Source organism: Lissotriton vulgaris, chromosome 1_1 (assembly GCF_964263255.1).
Source record: "Lissotriton vulgaris chromosome 1_1, aLisVul1.2, whole genome shotgun sequence".
NCBI classification, from domain to species: domain Eukaryota; kingdom Metazoa; phylum Chordata; class Amphibia; order Caudata; family Salamandridae; genus Lissotriton; species Lissotriton vulgaris.
This window is the reverse complement of record NC_141685.1, coordinates 1,329,975,981-1,329,997,007: the sequence shown is the minus strand read 5'-3', so window position 1 is coordinate 1,329,997,007 and position 21,027 is coordinate 1,329,975,981. Positions and strand designations below refer to the sequence as shown.

General features: G+C 46.3%; 1 protein-coding gene across 1 annotated transcript in view; it reads right to left on the bottom strand.

Moving 5' to 3' along the window:
* LOC147749112 (ATP-dependent 6-phosphofructokinase, muscle type-like) overlaps window positions 1-21,027 on the bottom strand; it is a 288,878-nt gene that overhangs the window by 151,287 nt on the left and 116,564 nt on the right. The window contains exons 5-6 of the mRNA XM_086966253.1: window positions 17,739-17,928; window positions 15,659-15,824 (exon numbers count right to left, since the gene is read on the bottom strand). Coding sequence (XP_086822379.1) covers window positions 15,659-15,824; window positions 17,739-17,928 — 356 coding nt within the window. The remainder of the gene's footprint in view (window positions 1-15,658; window positions 15,825-17,738; window positions 17,929-21,027) is intronic.

Below are 21,027 nucleotides of genomic sequence, written 5' to 3'. Positions count from 1 at the left end.
GCACCCTGAAAATGGCATGAGGTATTTCACTACACTTTCTAGCTATTGCATTCACGAAAAAGTTTCTTCTTCAACCCTGAAGAGACACCGCTACAGATGGCTAATCAAAAGAGTGTGCAACGGACGATTCAGTCCCTCTGCGACATATGCCAAAGGCTGAGCCGAAGGCATGAGGATGAGGGCACTCCTGAAAGTGGTAGGACCTTCACAATCAGAACGGTGCATGACACAGGACATAATAATGTCAATTTTGTTCATCTGTAGCACTTCTAGCCAAAACACCATTGGTGATTTTATGTTTAAATATTGTTCCATAGCTGAATTTCATTCTGGGATTGAAAACGGTGATCCTGAGATTCATATAGATCTCGCATTTGGTACTCTGGCCAATGCATCCACCCTAGAGCCTCACAGAGGGTCTACTTCTGTTTCATCAGTGTGAGTGAGAAAAGTCTAATATCAATCAATCAAAAATAAAGTTTATCATTCACCGGGGGAGGATCTACGGACCAGCACAAGATGGCCGCGTAGACTCTTGGCTCCGCCGAGCCCGTCCGCTGGCCCCGAAATCCTGATTACCCTCCTGCCTCCCGAGACCCGGAACGTACGCGGAGGTGGTGCTGTACGGGTGGGACTTTGGCCGAAGCTTCTAGGCAGCGCAGTTGGGGAGTTGCGTCCGCCTGAACTTTTGAGGCCTACCGCCGGCGGACACTGGGGACCGGAGTTGACAGACTTTCCTCCCGGAGTTGAACAACATTGGGGACCCGAAACCGGAAGTGTCAGATCGAGTCCCCGCTGGAACGACATACAACTGGCAGAGGCTGTAGTCTTCCTCTGGGTGAGAAAGCCGATTGCTCCCCCCCTGACCCCCTCCCTGTGCGCTGTGATTGTCGTTTGGGGAGACTCAGCGGCGACAGATGTGGTGACAGACAATTTATCGGTGGTGAGATAAGCCCTCTGGTTGATCCGTTGGAGTGGCCGGGCCTTCCCGGGAGTCGCAAGTGGGGGGACCTTTGCCAGGCCTGATACGCAGGGTCTCCCGGAGGCCTCGGAGAAGACCGACTGAGGAGCCATTGTGGGGCTGGCCGACCCAGAAAAAGGGAAGACTCAATGGCGGCCAAGCAAGATGGGGAGAAGAACCCCTTGAGATCACAGAGGGCCCCTAAGCTAACACAATCGAATAAGCTGGACCGCTATACCCAGCCCAAAAGTATGCTATCTGGAGCGGGATCCCCTGCGGTGGCCTCAGGTGCGAGACCTGATAAAGAGAGGGAAATCACGCTACAAGACATTATGGGCGCCATAGACGGAGTCAAGACCTCCTTGAGTCAACAAATGGAAACTGTGGATGCCAAGCTGGACACGGTCTCTATAGAGGTTAATCTCATTCGGGCTGATTTGACTAAGGTCAATGAGAAGGTTAAGGCCTTGGACATCAAAACATCTAGTCTGGTGGTTGACGTCATCCAACTCCAGCAAGAGGTACGAGTGCTCTGAACTTCCCATGAGCAATCAGAGCGCAAATTGGATGAGTATGAAAGTCGGGCCCGGAGGAACAACGTAAGAATTATTGGCGTACCGGAGAGATCAGAGGGGCCCGCACCTGACCTCTTTGTGGAGGGACTCATCCTTAACCAGCTCCAGCCCAAGGGCCTTAGTAAGCTTTTCACCGTGGAACACGCACACAGGGTGCCCAGTGGAAGGCCGAAGCCGGGGGCACCGCCCCGCCCTCTGATCGCTAGGATGTTAAATTTCCGAGATAGAGAACTGGTCCTTCAGACAGCCAGGGTTGGTGGACCGGTCCGGATTGATAACGCCGTCATTACCTTCTACCGGGACTTCACACAGACAGTACAGAAGCAACGTCGAAACTTTCTGGCAGTCAAAAAGAAACTACGTGACAGAGGCTTGAAATATCTCAAAGTGTAGCAGACCTATTAGTCCATAGGTCTCTCTCACCCTTGGCACCGGTATTGATACGATTTTTTCATATAGGGCATATTTATGGGATTCCAATGCATTTCATCAGGGAAAATCTGGAATGTACAAATAAACATTCTTAATAAGGAGTCCTCTGTCAATCCCAGTGCGTGTTAACTATAATCATTTACGCGCAACCTCTATTCGTTAGTTAATTGCTGTTTGAACTCTCAAATTTCCATGCTTAAAATTAATCTCTCGCTAAGCGTGGGGTTCGTAATTAAGCAGGTGGAGATATTACGGTCTGTTATACCCGTTTTGCTCTCTGAAATTCAATCGCCCTGTTCGCGCTTGGGTTGTTAAAAGAAAAATGCTTTACGGTTAGCTGCCTGCCGGCCTGCTATGCGTCCTTTGCTAAAGCACTATTTCCTTTACGTTATCAATCTCACCTTGCGGGTGCTGGTAGCGCGGCGTCTTTTCTCCTCGCTATCTTCGTTCGATGTGTTTTACAGGGCTGGCGTGAACCGGGTATTTTACGCTAAACGCGTTACGTGCATGGGCGGTGAGGTCTGCACTTTTTTTAAAACAAGTCCTAGCTTTATTTACAACCGAGTTCGTATCACTAGGCATCTTGCTACGCTGTTAGAATCAATCTACGCGTACTATTGCCAGTGTCCATGGAAACATATAGGAGTTGTCAATATGTAACTGGCGAGTTGCAACTGAGGTAATAAGGTTGAAACATGAAAAAATATGGTAAACAGTATGCAGTGCTAAACGTTCAAAAGCTTATAGGTAACATAAAAATTCAGTCCGATCGTTGAGCCTGTTTGGTTTTAGGCTATTAAGGTGGTAAATCCAATGATTTTCTCTCTTGAGTAAGTTCTTTTTGTTGAGAAGACCTTCAACTTTGGGGACTATTTCCAGGACACAAGCCCGCAATTGGCTGATATGGTGTAGTTTTTCAGGGAAATGAGTTGCCACTCTCGATTTGAGCAGGCCAGTTCTTATGTTGCTCTTATGCTCCGTTAGTCTGGTCTTCAACTTTCTCTCCGTGTGTCCAAAATAAACTGACCCACACGGGCATTTAAGCATGTATATTATGTTCGTAGTATTACATGTGGCGTTGACCTTTATTGAAATTTTATGTCCTTTCATTTCATGTCCTTTCTTTGGATGGATGAAAGATGGTGTTGCCCTTCATTATGTTATGATTCAGAAATGGGGGTGGTGATGAACAGAGTGTCTGAATTAAGCAGACCACTCTTACCCAGTCCAAAGATCAGGGCTTGATCCATCACCGTTATTTATCTCACTGCACCATCCCAGTTCAGAACCTGGCTATATGCAAATCAGTCTGTCCCTGGCCCAGTGCATCATGGGAACAGATCAGACTAAACTACCAACCAATTCTTCACCAGAAAGGAGACAAGCTACCGGGGACCGGTTTCTGGCATTTCAGCCGTCGTTGGCCCGGCTTGCTTGAATCCTGATGGTGCAGTGAGAAAGGGACTCATGTCTGAGTATACCCTGCCACACCTATAGTGGCCAAAAACGATTCAGAAATGGGGGTGGTGATGAACAGAGTGTCTGAATTAAGCAGACCACTCTTACCCAGCCCAAAGATCAGGGCTTGATCCATCACCGTTATTTATCTCACTGCACCATCCCAGTTCAGAACCTGGCTATATACAAATCAGTCTGTCCCTGGCCCAGTGCATCATGGGAACAGGGCAGACTAAACTACCAACCAATTCTTCACCAGAAAGGAGACAAGCTACCGGGGACCGGTTTCTGGCATTTCAGCCGTCGTCGGCCCGGCTTGCTTGAATCCTGATGGTGCAGTGAGAAAGGGACTCATGTCTGAGTATACCCTGCCACACCTATAGTGGCCAAAAACGATTCAGAAATGGGGTGGTGATGAACAGAGTGTCTGAATTAAGCAGACCACTCTTACCCAGTCCAAAGATCAGGGCTTGATCCATCACCGTTATTTATCTCACTGCACCATCCCAGTTCAGAACCTGGCTATATGCAAATCAGTCTGTCCCTGGCCCAGTGCATCATGGGAACAGGGCAGACTAAACTACCAAGCCAATTCTTCACCAGAAAGGAGACAAGCTACCGGGGACCGGTTTCTGGCATTTCAGCCGTCGTCGGCCCCGGCTTGCTTGAATCCTGATGGTGCAGTGAGAAAGGGACTCATGTCTGAGTATACCCTGCCACACCTATAGTGGCCAAAAACGATTCAGAAATGGGGGTGGTGATGAATAGAGTGTCTGAATTAAGCAGACCACTCTTACCCAGTCCAATATTTTGTCCACCCTAAGCGTGGAAGGGTATACTCAGATGTGAGTCCCTTGCTCATTGCACCATCAGGATTCAAGCAAGCCGGGCCGACGACGGCTGAAATGCCAGAAACCGGTCCCCGGAAGCTTGTTTCCTTCCCAGTGTAAGAATTGGCTTGGTAGTTTGGTTTGCCCTGTTCCCATCATGCACTGGGACAGGAACAGACTAATTTGCATATAGCCAGGTTCTGAACTGGGATGGTGCAGTGAGCTAAAAAAACGGCGTTGGATCTAGCCCTGATCTCTTGACTGGGTGAGAGTATTCTGCTTAATTCAGAAACTCTGTCCATCACCACCCCTTGTTGTTTAATATTTTGTCCACCCTAAGCGTGGAAGGGTATACTCAGATGTGAGTCCCTTGCTCATTGCACCATCAGGATTCAAGCAAGCCGGGCCGACGACGGCTGAAATGCCAGAAACCGGTCCCCGGAACCTTGTTTCCTTCCCAGTGTAAGAATTGGCTTGGTAGTTTGGTTTGCCCTGTTCCCATCATGCACTGGGACAGGAACAGACTAATTTGCATATAGCCAGGTTCTGAACTGGGATGGTGCAGTGAGCTAAAAAACGGTGTTGGATCTAGCCCTGATCTCTTGACTGGGAGAGAGTATTCTGCTTAATTCAGAAACTCTGTCCATCACAACCCCTTGTTGTTAAATATTTTGTCCACCCTAAGCATGGAAGGGTATACTCAGATGTGAGTCCCTTGCTCATTGCAACATCAGGATTCAAGCAAGCCGTGCCGACGACGGCTGAAATGCCAGAAACCGGTCCCCGGTAGCTTGTTTCCTTCCCAGTGTAAGAATTGGCTTGGTAGTTTGGTTTGCCCTGTTCCCATCATGCACTGGGACAGGAACAGACTAATTTGCATATAGCCAGGTTCTGAACTGGGATGGTGCAGTGAGCTAAAAAACGGTGTTGGATCTAGCCCTGATCTCTTGACTGGGTGAGAGTATTCTGCTTAATTCAGAAACTCTGTCCATCACCACCCCTTGTTGTTAAATATTTTGTCCACCCTAAGCGTGGAAGGGTATACTCAGATGTGAGTCCCTTGCTCATTGCACCATCAGGATTCAAGCAAGCCGGGCCGACGACGGCTGAAATGCCAGAAACTGGTCCCCGGAAGCTTGTTTCCTTCCCAGTGTAAGAATTGGCTTGGTAGTTTGGTTTGCCCTGTTCCCATCATGCACTGGGACAGGAACAGACTAATTTGCATATAGCCAGGTTCTGAACTGGGATGGTGCAGTGAGCTAAAAAACGGTGTTGGATCTAGCCCTGATCTCTTGACTGGGTGAGAGTATTCTGCTTAATTCAGAAACTCTGTCCATCACCACCCCTTGTTGTTAAATATTTTGTCCACCCTAAGCGTGGAAGGGTATACTCAGATGTGAGTCCCTTGCTCATTGCACCATCAGGATTCAAGCAAGCCGGGCCGACGACGGCTGAAATGCCAGAAACCGGTCCCCGGAAGCTTGTTTCCTTCCCAGTGTAAGAATTGGCTTGGTAGTTTGGTTTGCCCTGTTCCCATCATGCACTGGGACAGGAACAGACTAATTTGCATATAGCCAGGTTCTGAACTGGGATGGTGCAGTGAGCTAAAAAACGGTGTTGGATCTAGCCCTGATCTCTTGACTGGGTGAGAGTATTCTGCTTAATTCAGAAACTCTGTCCATCACCACCCCTTGTTGTTAAATACTTCATTATGTTATGACAGTTACTGCAGTTCATACACGGAATGGTTCCTCTAAACGAGTTCATTTGTGGACTTTCTACTGTTTTTTAAAAGTATTTCTCCCATATTTCGGCCTCTGGTATAGGCGAACATTGGCTCTTTGTCAAATGCTCCTTTGAAGTCTGATTCCAACTTCAGCATCTTACAATGTCTTTTGATGATGGAAGTGAACTGGGAACTCACATTCGAAAATTTACTGACACATGAAATTCTCTGTTCCACTGGTTTACTCTTGTTGATAAGAAGTTCTTCTCTGGGGTTGTTCAGTGCCCTCGCTAGTGCTGTTTTAATGGTTGCTTCTGGGTATCCCCTATGCAGAAATCAGTGCTCCATAAGTTTCATTTGTTGTTGACATTCCTGTGTCTCAGAGACCACTCTCCTGACCCTGAGGAACTGAGAATAGGGCAGATGTGTTTTGAGCGTTTGAGGGTGATGGCTTTCGTATTTTAAAAGATTGTTCCTGTCCGTAGGTTTATGATACAAGTTAGTGCGAAATCGATTTCCATCTCTTCTGATCTCCACAGAGGCTTGAAAAATGCCATGATGTTTCCAGCGCGCTTGAGAGTGGAGGCACGTGGAAAGGTGTGGTTTTCAACAATTCTGAAGTGGTATCGGACTGGCTGGACTCTCTCCCTGGTGATGGATCGGGATCATCGGACCGTACAGAGGAGGAGACGGGGCTGGAACAAGAGTGAGACTCTTCCTGTACTTATTGTACACCTTTTTCGAGACTTTGTGACACGACCGAATGGTTTGTGAGACTTGTCCGACCTCTCTGAACTTTGTGAAATGATCGGATCCGGGGCTCGGTGGGGGGGGGGGGGGGGGGGTGGGGGGTGGGGTGGGGGGGGGGGGGGTTATCGTTGTTGGGTGGGGTTCGGGGCGGGGTGGTGGGTCGAGATCCTTCTCCAGTGTTTCTTTCTTTTTTTAAGTGTTAGGGGCGACAGGCACTCTGCAGTTTTCAGCGGGCAGTTTTGAGCCAGGCAGCAGGGTGGGGGGCAGTTGGGGGGGTATGTTTGTGTTAGTTAGTCTTAATGTTTCCATCAGCATCAGATATTGGTCAAAAGTGCAGCGAGTGGGGGGCGGTAATTGGGACTGGGTAGGCGATGGGGGGTATTGAAATAAGGTACTGAGTTGGAATGTTAACGGGCCGGGTGACAAGATTAAACGTAGAATAGTTCTTCAGTTTCTGAGGAGACGTACTCCTGATGTGGTGTTGCTTCAGGAAAACCCATTTGGTTGGCAATACATGTAAGGCACTGCATAGATTTGGATACAGATTTATAGGACATTCGGGGTTCACCTCAGGGTCAAGAGGAGTAGGCGTGTTGATCCGTGGCTCGTTCCCGCTGTCTGTTATCAATGTGTGGGAGGATGACAGAGGTATATATGTTGGGGTATCAGGTAGATGGGAGGGTCACCAGTCACTCTACTTTCAGTATATGTTCCACCTGGGCTTCAGGCCACGACTTTGGCAGACCTGGGATCGGTCCTTCTGTCTCTCCCGGAAGGTCTTCTGCTGGTGGGGGGTGATTTTAACGTGGTTGTCTCAGGAGATATGGACAGATATCTCCCTAGAGTTCTGGGGCGGGCGATGTGTTGGTTACCTGATTTTTTGGAGGCAATAGGTCTTGTGGATTGTTGGAGGATGCAACACCCCAACCGGAAGCAATACTTATTCCATTCGGGGGCTCATAATACCCTGTCGCGCCTGAACTATTTCCTGGTCCCTGCAGCCCAATCCATGTATGTGACGGAGGTTAGCCATTTGGCCAGAGGGGTTTCGGACCATTCGCCTCTATGGGTCCATGTTCTTGTACAGCGAGGCTCGGCGTGGCGGGTGGCCCCTATAAATCCTTGGTATTTGCGATGTCCCAAGATACGCAAGGATCTCCTTGTCCGGATAGAAGAATATTTTGTCCTTAATGAGGCGTCCGTTGCTTCATCGATATCCTTGTGGGAGGCGTTTAAGTTTGTGGTGAGGCTTGGATGGGGAAAGAGGCTTACGGCCCAAACGCCCTTATGGAGGGGAGACTTCCTTAGGGAAGTGGTGAAACTCTGTGACCTGCGACAGTGGAGCCTGATCGGTATAGATACGCTGGGGGACGTCTGGAGGAGGGGGCGGGTGGTGAAATTCACAACTCTTCAGACGGAATTCCAAATGGGGGATGGCGATTTCCTGCACTATCAGAAATTCAAACACGCCCTATATAGACATCTGACACAGGGGTATCAGGTCCCTGACTATGCACCTCTCGAGGATAGGCTAGTGCTAGACCCCATGATTGATAAGGCCATATCACTTACTTACAAGAAGCTCATTAATAATATTCCTGATATCCTAGGGCCACTGAGGGAGAAGTGGGAATCCGACCTTGGCTTGCTAGAGGACGACGACTGGAATGAGGGCCTGCAGTGTCCTAGGGAGGTGGCGATTCGAGCTCGATTCAGGTTGGTGCAGTTGCGCATCCTCCACAGGTCCTTCACCCCACGAATGGTACAATTGAAGATGGGATACACAACATCACACTTCTGCTTGAGAGGTTGTGGGGAAGAGGGACATTCTTTCACATCCTCTGGGACTGCCCTAAAATCCGTACATATTGGGTGAGGCTGAAGGACATAATGGAGGAGGTAGTGGGGGCGGAGGTACCACTGGAGGCTAGATGGCACATTTTGGGGGTCACGGGGGACATTACGTGGCCCAAAGGAGACAAGATATGGTTGGCCTTTGCGAGTATGGTAGCCAAAAGAAACATCGCAAGACTCTGGGGGAGTGACTTGATTCCGACAATTGAGGAGTGGGAACGGGATATAGACTGGTGCCAGAGGGCAGAGAAAGTCATCTATAATAGTAGGGGGTGCCTAGAAAAATGGGAAAAGATATGGCAGGCTTGGAGGAGATATAGAGGAGAATGGATGGAAACCCCGGATGCATCACCGTAGGAGCTCCCCCCCACGGGGTACCACGAACAACATACCTTTGACACAACCTCTCCCTGGGAGGCCATGGGCCTCGGCTGGTAGCAGAGTCTGATCACTTCGTCGGGGGATGGGGAAGGAGGGAGGTAGGGGTGAGGGTCCTGGCCAAGGAGGAGGAGAGGGAGGAGTGGATTAGCTGACCCGCTTATATTCTGTTGGATTCAGAAAAGGGGGTGGTGATGTACAGAGTATCTGAATTAAGCAGAACACTCCTACCCAGTCAACAGATCCGTGCTTGATCCATCACCGGTTTTTAGCTCACTGCACCATCCCAGCTCAGATCCTGGCTACATGCAAATTAGTCTGTCCCTGGCCCAGTGCATCATGGGAACAGGGCAGACCAAACTACCAAGCCAATTCTTTTACTGGAAAGGAAACAAGCTTCCGGGGACCAGTTTCTGGCATTACAGCCGTCTTCGGCCCGGCTTGCTTGAATCCTGATGGTGCAGTGAGCAAGGGACTCATGTCTGAGAATACCCTTCCACGCTTATGGTGGACAAAACGATTCAGAAAAGGGGGTGGTGATGGACAGAGTATCTGAATTAAGCAGAACACTCCTACCCAGTCAACTCCTATCAAGCCCTGATCTGTTGACTGGGTACGAGTGTTCTGTTTAATTCAGATACTCTGTCCATCACCACCCCCTTTTCTGAATCGTTTTGTCCACCATAAGCGTGGAAGGGTATACTCAGATGTGAGTCCCTTGCTCACTGCACCATCAGGATTCAAGCAAGCCGGGCCGAAGTCGGCTGTAATGCCAGAAACCCGTCCCCGGAAGCTTGTTTCCTTTCCAGTATAAGAATTGGCCTGGTAGTTTAGTCTGCCCTGTTCCCATGATGCACTGGGCCAGGGACAGACTAATTTGCATGTAGCCAGGTTCTGAGCTGGGATGGTGCAGTGAGCTAAAAAACGGTGATGGATCAAGCCCTGATCTGTTGACTGGGTACGAGTGTTCTGTTTAATTCAGATACTCTGTCCAACACCACCCCCTTTTCTGAATCGTTTTGTCCACCATAAGCGTGGAAGGGTATACTCAGATGTGAGTCCCTTGCTCACTGTACCATCAGGATTCAAGCAAGCCGGGCCGAAGACGGCTGTATTGCCAGAAACCGGTCCCCGGAAGCTTGTTTCTTTTCCAGTATAAGAATTGGCTTGGTAGTTTGGTCTGCCCTGTTCCCATGATGCACTGGGCCAGGGACAGACTAATGTGCATGTAGCCAGGTTCTGAGCTGGGATGGTGCAGTGAGCTAAAAAACGGTGATGGATCAAGCCCTGATCTGTTGACTGGGTACGAGTGTTCTGTTTCATTCAGATACTCTGTCCATCACCACCCCCTTTTCTGAATCGTTTATATTCTTTTGGGGTATGATCTGAGGGTAGACTGTATTATTGCCCATTAATGGCTGGTGCACTATACTCATTTAATGTGTGAATACCACTGCTTTCTCACTACTACCTGATGTGTCTTTTGACGGAGCTGTTTTGTTTCAATAAAAATAAAAAAAAATTTTAAGTTTGTGGTGCGGCGGCAGGCGGTGTCAAAGATCGCGGGAGCCAAGAGAGAGAAGCAGAGGGAGATGGTGCAATTGGAGAACGAGATAGAGCGACTGGAGGGAGAACTGGAGCGAGGAGTGGCGCAGGACAGACTTCACCATTTAAGCCTTAAACAACACGACTATAAAGCGCTTGTCTCAGATAGGGCGAGGACTCAGGGTAGGGAGCAGCAGGGTAGGCTCTATGACCTGGGGGACAAGGCAGGAAAACCTATTGCATGGCTCGATCGGAAGGAACTGGCTGGCCGTCTGGTCCCAGAGTTGATTACAGAGGAGGGTGTGGTATTAACTGATCCTCAGTGTATAGCGGATGAATTCGCCAGACACTTTGGTGCTGTCTATACTGTGGTCTCGACCAGACCGGAGGCTGACTCTCATGGACTGCTTCGCGATCTGCACTCCCTTGTCTCTCTTTGGATGATACAGTTTTCATGGATAGTGACATTACGGTGGATGAGGTAGCCTTGGCCATCCTTTCTATATGCTCTGGTAAGGCATCGGGCCCCAACGGTCTCTCCATTGAATTGTACAAGCTCAGGCAAGACCGCTTGGCACCCTATTTGAGAAGCATGTTTTTGGAGTCCAAGGAGGTGGGAACCCTTCCGAGGGACCAGAGGATAGCTTCAATAGTTGTAATTCATAAAGAGGGTAAGATCAAGATCAGCTGCGTCTCATACAGGCCTATTTCCCTAATCAATGCGGAACCCAAAATTCTGGCCGAAATATTGGCCAATAGACTGATAAAAGTCATTACTGATCTGATTCACCCTGACCAATCGGGCTTCATGCCTCGCAGGAACACAGCGCTGAACTTACGCAGATTGCATGGGGTGTTGGGCAGGGACGATCCGAGAGCCGGCTTTAATTGCGTCCCTGGACGCCACGATGGCTTTCGACACTGTCGAATGGCCGTATTTGTGGGCGGTGCTGGCCAAGTTCGGGTTCGGTCCTGGATTTATCGGCTGGGTGCGCCTGTTGTATTCTGCACCCTTGGCGCAAGTGGTGGTGAACGCTAAGGTCTCTGCCACATTTCTGTTGGGGTGTGGCACCCGGCAGGGTTGTCCGCTGTCCCCCGTCTGTTTGCGCTGGCAATGGAGCCTCTGGCCACTTGGATACGCTGGGAACCCTCGATTAAGGGGCTAAGGTGGTCCCCCGAATGGGAGGATCGCATCTTCCTATACGCGGATGATATTTTGTTGTATTTTACCTCCCCGCGCAAGTCTCTTATGGTAGTCTGTGATGTCCTTGCCTCCTTTGGACGCAACTCTGGCCTCACTATTAATTGGACTAAATCTGTTTTATTTGTATTGAGCGGAGACTCTCCGGTGCCCCCTAGGAACTGTCCTATACAACTTAGTCAAGAAGGTTTTAAGTATTTGGGAATTTTTGTATCTTTGGATCCGTTAGTTCGATATTCTCGTAACCTTCTTCCTCCTTTGGACCGGCTTGGGAGGGACGTCTCTAATTGGAAGAAGCTTCCTCTGTCCTTATTAGGCAGGGCAAGACTGTTTAAAATGATGTCCCTCCCTCGCTTTCTTTATGCCTTACAGAACTCCCTAGATGTGGTACCCTCATGCTATTTCCGTGTGAGTGAGGGGGCTGCAGCGAAGTCTGCTCTGGGAGGGTCGGCCACGCATCGCGCTGCATAAGCTGACTCTGTCATGATATGATGGTGACATCGCTCTCCCAGACATTAAAAGATATTACTGGGCGGCGCACTTGGCTGCTATCAATCATAGTACGTATGGCCGTATAGATGATCCTGGCTACGCCATGGACAAATGGTTGCTTCCCGTCACAATTACAATAGAGCCTTATATTCTCTGCCTAATAGAATGCAGTTGACTGGGCCTACTAAACATTCAGTACATGTGTGGCATGGGGCAACTAACTCCGTGGGTTGGAGGGACAGAGTGACTATGGCGACCCCATTGTGGGACTCTGAGAGTCTGGGCAGGCTTTGAAAGACGAAAGGCTTCGACATATGGGATCTAATTGGGATCTCCTCTGGGGGAAGGGGGGATCAAGTCCTTCGTAGAGCTGCAGAAGGAGTATAAGCTAGCACCCTCTGAATATTTCCGATATGCGCAGATTCGACATGCTCTCGTGGCGGCACTACCTGGTGGTGCTGAACCTTCAGAGCCTTCTCCCCTGGAAGATAGGATACTTGATGGACATTTGCCTGATAAGACGATTTCTCTCATTTACAGGAAATTAATTAATCATAGGACTGACTCCCTTGGGGCCCTGAGGGACAAATGGATGGGTGACGGGCTTGAGTTGGACGATGAGGACTAGCAGATAGCAGTGTCGTCACCTAGAGAGGTCACTATTCCGGCTCGCCTCCGTCTCGTTCAGTTAAAAATTCTGCATAGAATTTACCTGACGGGTCCTAGGTTGATACACATGGGTCTCTCAGATTCGGGGCTTTGTAAACGGAATTGTGGCTCTGTCGGGACCTTCATGCATATCATTTGGGAGTGTGACTATGTTAGCGCATATTGGCGTAGCATTCATGACACAATCAGGGAGCTGCTTGGGTTTTCTCTTTCCCCGGAGACTAGGAGATGCTTGCTTAATGTGTGGGAGCCGACTGACTTAAATAACTCGCAAACACAATGGGTCACCCTGGGCTACATGATTGCCAAACGAGATATCGCACAGTTATGGGGATCGGAGCGGGCCCCCACACTTGAAAGTTGGGAGAATAATCTAGATTGGAGTATTTTTAGGGAAAAGACCACATATCTTGCGAGGGGGCGCCCGCGTAAATGGTTGAAGATTTGGGGACCCTGGAACAGTTATCGGGGAGAAATTTGCACTCCGCCCTTTGAAGCTACTACTGACGATTCCCCTCCCCTGTGAAGTTCTGACTCCTTTTCTCTTTTGTAAGTGTATATTCTTTTGCCCCTGGTTGTCTGCTCTGTTACTGTAAATTGACCCACTGTAATGTTTTATGCTGATGTTTGTTTTAATGAAAAGAAATAAAAAAAATTAAAAAAGTTTATTTAGACCATTTGATCTATAAACCACAGCTCATACATTATCATTTAAAAGTCTACACATCACAAAATCATATTCTTAAACAATAAAAGTCATATTATCCTTAAAACTTCATTTATAGCAATTTAAAACAGATAATTTCATTTTAAAATTACAAAGCACATTGCTACTCTTAAGCTTCTAATAAGACAGGGAACTTATATACATACGCCATGCATATATTTCCCAATGGCTATCGCAATATCTAAATTTTCCATATCAACAAGAAGCTCCCGTGCTTGTAAATGCGCCCTTACATCATATTTTAAGAATATCGGATGAAGGAACAATTTAAGTAAATTTAAAAGTATATAACAGTCCAATAAAATGTGCAACATATTACATTTCATCCCTATCTTACACAAGCATTTGCCATCTGATTGCATTAAAACAGCTATTGTTGCACTATTTTTAATGACCGGGTAAATATCAATTCTTAGCTTACGGACTTCCATTCTTAACCAGCGGTTTGGTAATATGTCAAGGTAAGGAAAGCTTATGTCTTTCTCCCAGCTAGTACTCATACATTTTACAGAATCTTTCTTACTCAAGTACTCTCGGTCTATTGCTCCAGAAATGTCTTTACCCTGCATTTTAAGAACACTCTTTATTACATTAATTCGTTGTGTCTTCTGGTCTATTTTCACATTCAGGTGCTCACAAATGGCCTGAAGTTTACTTCTTGTGGCTTTGGCCCACTTTAACTCACTGGCTTGGATTTCTTTCATGCACCATTAAGACACCTTTGTGACCTCCCCAAGACCCAACCGATTCCAGAATCTGAGGAGACTTAATTGCACCTGAACATTCCATGCGGTTAGGCTTAATTCTAGTCTGATTGCCTGGATCATTGCCGAGCTGGGGAGTGACAGTAAAGATTTTAAACATTTCCCCTCATCTTTAGCCCAGGAGCTTTTGCCATCAATATAAAGAACGTCCGACCCATATTGAAGTTGCTGGGGAATCATAGCTTTATAGGCTGTCAATAGAGGTTTATGGGACATATCACCATAACTGAGGTTGAATCTTTACAGTCCACATATCGCTAGATGTGCTTTTAATTTCTGTGCCTCCAAATGCATGCCCCACTTCAGGGAACTTGTGAACCATATTCCAAAGTATTTGTATTCACTTACAATATCTAGTTTAGTTTGATCCAAATATCAACTTAACTTCGTATTCTTCTTCCCAAAGCACAACATTTTTGTTTTGTCCATGTTTACTGTAAGCCGTTTTGCCGTGCAGTATTCGCTGAATATATTCAGCTTCCTTTGAAGACCCACCTCAGTTTGCTCCAATATTACCAAGTTGTCGGCATACAGCAAACAGGACAAATGCATTCCATTTAGTTTTGGGCTTGCACCTCTGGCAGAGCCCAAGAGAAGGGGCAGGTCAGCTAAGAATATGGCAAACAGAAGCGGGGCCAAGACACAACCTTGCCTCAGTCCATTATTTATCGCTATCTCAGGTGTTAGGCCGCCAGAGGTATCTTTGTTTACCTGTGCCCAGTTTTGGCTGTGCAGTTCCTGGATTACCAACAAAAAATCAGCAGGAACCTCATAATTTCTCAGAGTCTCCCACAAACTCCCCCTATCAACCAAATCAAAATCTGTGCGAAAGTCCACAAAGCAACAATACAACTTGACTGCAGCTCCATGGACTTCTGCGCCACAGCCCACAGAGCGAAGCAGTGATCAATAGTAGAATGTCTTTCCTTAAAGCCTCCCTGCTCTATTGGGACTATCGACCGCCGCTCCACCAACTCCTTTAATCTACCAAGGATTATTTTTGAGAAAACCTTTTCTCCAATGCTCCATAAATTGATTAATCTATAGTTCCTTGGATTCTTCCTTTCCCCCTTTTTATGTAAGGGTCTAATTATGGCCCCTCTCCAAGATTTGGGAATATAGCCAGAGTCCAGAATAGCGACAAACATATGAGATAAAAATCCTGCCCACCAATCTACTTGAGTTTTAATGAAGATGGCGGGGAGATTATCGGGACCTGCTGCACGAGATAGATTCAGCTTCTTGATTGTTTCTTTTACTTTCTCTACGGTAAAGTCTAATAATACAAGTGCGCACCTCTGGGCAGTAGTTGTAATGGCATCCACGATCTCCATGATGCGATGAAGAGCTGAGTCGGTACCGATCGTCATGTCCGTCCCACAAAAGTCATTGTCGATAGAGCCTACCATGCCAACGATGTTCAGGTAGCTAGAGGCTTTGGCTTCTTCACTTGTGATTCTTCCTAAAAGGAGAGTGGAACAAAATAAAACAAAGTTGGCCTTTCAGTCAAATGCCAATTTGCACCACAAAGCCCCACATTTTCTAACAGCTGCAGTCACTGCATCATGTTTTATTATTATGAGCACGTTTGTTGCCTTTTGAGGTCTAGAAAATTTTAAATTAACTAAATAAGGTAACATAGAAACGTGATAAAGACGTCACAATAAAAAGGTTATGAAGGGCATAAAGGGGCTAGGAGTGTAATGGTTCCTGCTGGCCCTTGAATGGAGAGGTCAAGTCACAACATATTCCTCAATAGTTATCCATAGCTCTTTTTACAGAACACATGTAGCATTTATAAACACCCACAAAATGTCTTGAATGTAGACCTAAACTGTTCACTGCCCTAGAACTAAAGCACCAATAACTGCTGCAGCGATGCTATCCATATGTGTGACATATTGCTACCCCTTTGTGCCGACACTGTTTATCGTGTGCATGGAATAAGTCAGCTGAGGCCATACAAATGGCCTAGAGTCTCAGAGAAGGGCTATAATAAGGTGGGTGGAGCATACAAAGATCCAGCCAGCCCTTGACAGAAGGGCTAAAATGCTGTTAAAATATCCCATCATTGATGACAAAATGCACCAATGAGGACAGTGCGGACAGAGACGAGGATCACGACTTTGAGGCACCTGGTCCCTACAACCATAATAAGTCGCCTGCCCCTTTGTCGTCTTTGGCATTGATCGCAAGATTCCAATATTCTAATCAGCCTCATAGACTGCGGCAGCCATTACATTCCTACTTGTTCACATCCGGGCAATAATTGGGGAGCTAAAATGTACTGGCAGGGTATCATGATCCACGCAATTAGCTGCTTGAAAAATGGCTGGGGGTGCCATTGGGCAGCATGTGTAACCTAAAACTGTTAAAATATTCTTAATGTCTCCTTTACCCGTCATAGATATTACTGCAAGGTAATTTGTATGAGGGAGCTGTGGGATGAGGAAACGATGAAAACAAGGAATCATGAAAGAAAAAATTAATGGAGGGAGATATGGATAGGAGGATGGAGATAAAGATGGGAGGGTGGCAAGAAGGATGGATCGATGGGTAGGTGGGTGTATGAATTAATGATGAATGGATGGAGGCAGAGGGTTGCATCCACTAAGCAGCAGCGGAGAATGCTCCTTCGCCTATCTCGCAGTGAAATCCCTGAACCACGGAACAACCTCCCCCTGCAACTACGGACCTCCACCTTGCTACTGGAATTCCGGAGAGCACTTAAGATATGGCTGTTTGATTGAGTCACCTGAATCATCCTGACCCTCAAGCGCCTGGATAACCTCACGGGTGATTAGTTGCGCTATATAAATCCACCCATTGATTGATTGAATGGATGGATAGAGGGAATTATGGAGATTGATGATGAATGGACATATGGAAGGATGGTGAGAAGGATGATAAAGAGAAGGGTGAACAGATGGAGAGAAGGATGGGGTGACATACTGAGAGAGAAAGGAGGGTAACAGAGGAGGGAAGGTCAGTGGAGTGGAATTCATGCAGCAGATAAATAAAAGAAGATTTTCTCCAAAGGCAAAGTTCCAGATGTACATCTGAACAGGAACAGGCAACCCCAAGCACATCTATAAGAGGAGACAGTGATTTGATGACAAACACAAGATCAGTTTCTATAAAGAATGTCAGTATGTTAAGGAAAGGCAATCCCAAGGACAGCTGTAAGGAAAGACAGGGAAGAGGAACGCTACCATATTAGAGAAAGGTACACAAAGACAATGGTGAGGACAATCAGCATATCAGACGCAAGAAAACATGAGAAAAACAATGAGCATAGACAGCTGATCAATAGGATGACTATGCAAAAAGTTAGCATGTTAGAGACAGGTAAAGATAAGGATAATTTTCCTGTTACCTGCTTTAAGTAAATCAGCTAGTAAGCCACTCCACTCAGCACGAAAGGTATCTGCTCCAGTTAAGCTGCCATCACCACCAATTACACAAAGGTTGGTTATTCCCTTCTTTACCAAATTGCATGCAGCCTTGAGGCGACCTTCTCGTGCCCGAAAATCCTGGCACCTAGCACTTCCGATGACTGTGCCACCCTAGAGAGAATATCAGTGTAAATGGTTCAGTCCACCTCTTAAAAGAAATATTGCTTTTCTAATGGTCCAACCCAAGACATGCAGATTTGCCTAGACAGAAAGACCAGCTCTTAGCTCTTAAAGCACCTCCTCCAAAACTTGGGAGCCTATTTTTTTCAGGAGATGCTAACAGAGCCAGTTATTGTAAAATAGTTGCACGTTCCACAATCCTAGGTGCTTTTCAATGTTTACATGATCTTCTAAAGGTATTTATTGCATTAAAAAGTACTCAAGGCAAATCACAACAGTACATAACAAGCACTGACAAACCCCAAAGGTATGGGTTTAACCTGCTAAAGCATGTAGCATTAGCATGTTAGAGCGAGACACACAGGAGGGAGCTAGCAGATGCGGACAGAAACTTCTATAGTTGTATAGTAGTCCCTCATTCATTTCAATGCAAGCATTCACTTAGAAGACAAAGGACACAACCAAAAGGCCACTATCATTAGGTTGGAGATGAATACTTCATCGTGAGCCAAAATGTAACTGACAACGACTCAAGCTAATGGCAGAAAGAGGCTGGTCTAAGAAAGACAACAATGGGTCTGTTTGAGAGTTGTGCTGTTAAAACCCAGCCATAAAAGTGTATTACATGAAGATAACACACATAGAAAAATGTACAATTGTTCATTTCATCACCATCTAATTTAAGTCAAAACTTAAAAAGAATACCATATAGTTTATATATGCTACAGTCCCATCTTAACACATTCCTGACCCCTATTAAAGTCACCCATAAGCATAAATATACCATACTTAGTTCTAGACATTTAATAAGCACCTCTTTTTTGTTTCTTCTTACTCTCCATGTAGCCCAAGTATAATCTGGCCACTGAATGCTGCATGTAAGGTGGAGCGGTAGGAGCGCATAACATCTGATTACTTCCCCTATTGAGTGTGGCACTACACACTGCACAATTATAAAGGGTCTGCTGTTCCTTCACCTGGTCTTACTGGATGCGGGAACAATGGTACACACGGAATATCTGGCCGGTAAGGTAATCTTGAGAAAGGACTACTGTACAGCCTGTACCTTTTAAAAGGCCCCTGTCCATCCCACAGACAATGCACATCCCTGTGCCAAACAACATTCTCCCCTCCTTGGCTCTCCCCTACCTTCAACACCACCACCCTACACCTGAGCAAAGTCAGTTTTAAACCCCATCATACTAGGGAATACTGTTGTAATGCGATCTGCAAAATCCTGGACAGCTCAGTTGTTTCCCATTCTGGAGAGGTGTGGTGCGGCTGACTCTAGCGCGTTGGGCTCGCGGTTTGATCCCCGGCGCCAGTGGCAGCTAACCTCAGCATCATGGGACTCTGGACAATCACTCTCTTAATCGCCCGATTGCCTCCAGCGCCTTGAAACCCTTGAGGGGTGATATGTTTGCACTTTAAAAATACGAATTATTCTGCAGGGTTAACTCGTAATTGCAGAGTACTGGTGTGTTGTGGGCGTGCGGTGCCATTAATTTTGGGTGCAGAGTTTGCACCTGATCAATATCGTGCAACTTATAATCAAGCCGAAGTTGCAAGGGTTAACACTTCCGATAGAAACTGGAATGCCAACGTTCAAAGTTCTACAGGATTATCTAAGCTAAAATATTAATCCTAGCTGATATAAGGCTTACTTTGCAGATAATGGCTAAGGTAGGTATATCATTTCCACAACAGTCTTTAGCAATATCCAATCTTTATGACTACTCATTACAATTCAACTTGACATGCCATGATTTAATTCTGGCTGGTCTACATTGCCCAGAATTCCAACTCACAGAGTGTAACCTTAACATAACTAATCCATGGTAAGGCACGACATCCCGGCTGCACCATTCTTTCAACCATATAATGTCTGTACCTAAATCCTCTATGATTTAACCATAGCCTAATGCGTAGCAAAACTGAGCTTATTCTCTGCTTGTTTTCTATCGAGCTGCTATGTTAATTAATACTTGGTATAGTGCACGACTCGTCCCCAAAGGGGCATCTTGGCACTGAGGCTACAAAAAAGTCAGGAGCAGTCATTAGAACAGCCACATTTTGAGCTGTTTTTTTAAAACCTACGAAATCAGTGCAAGCCCTAATAGCACAAGGAAAATAAACCTAAAGAAGCAGCCGAATCAGTGGCGTTAATTGATTTAAATGCACAAGTTGCCTGAGAAAATTATTCACACCCACCATTTACAGCTGTGACATCACAGACCCACTCCATATGATGCAGATCGAACGACCTTTAATGCTTGTTCAACTCCTACTTGGCCTTAAAATTCCCTATAGCGTTTGAATTCTTACATAGAGAGACAGCTGTGTTCCCAGTTTGAATTTTCCAGTCAAGGTTATCTGAGAACCTCACCCCAAATAGCCAAACGCTGGTACTTTGTCTACCATATTTGACTTTACCAGGCAACTTGATGGGACAGGGAATACAACGAGGACAAGAGGGACATGGAAACTGACCCACAAGGGGCTGCAGATCATGGCTCTCACTTGAAGGGCGGCCTGGTGAGATGTTTAAAGATGATGGCCTGCCCATCCCTGGGTTCAAGAGTGGGATCTGACGCCTGAGCAAGCACAGAGTTTCTAAGACATGGAGTTCCCACACAATCCTGTAGTCACCAGGGAGTATGCTGAATTAACAAGCATTTGCAATGCAATAGGTCTCGCGTTAGGAAAGTTTGAGCTATTGGTATTGTAAATGACACATTTTTTATTTATGTGTTGGTTTCGAAAATAGCAAAATTAATAGCTTTGTCATTCACAATGCCAGTAGTTTTAACTTTCGCAAATGTGAAGCCTATAGCATTTGTAATGCAATATGTGTTGTATTTACGTAACTTAGATGTATTGATATCACAATTAACAATGGCTTTTACTTTTTTTGAATAATTAATACTTAAATTAAAGTTATTGTAATTTATAATGGCAATAGTTTAAACTTTTGTAAATAACTTTTGTGAAGATTATGTTCAGTGTATTTTATTGTGACGAAAATCCAAGAACAGAAGTGAAATATTAACATCTTTTTGTGACATTTGTAATAAAGCTTGAAACATTGAG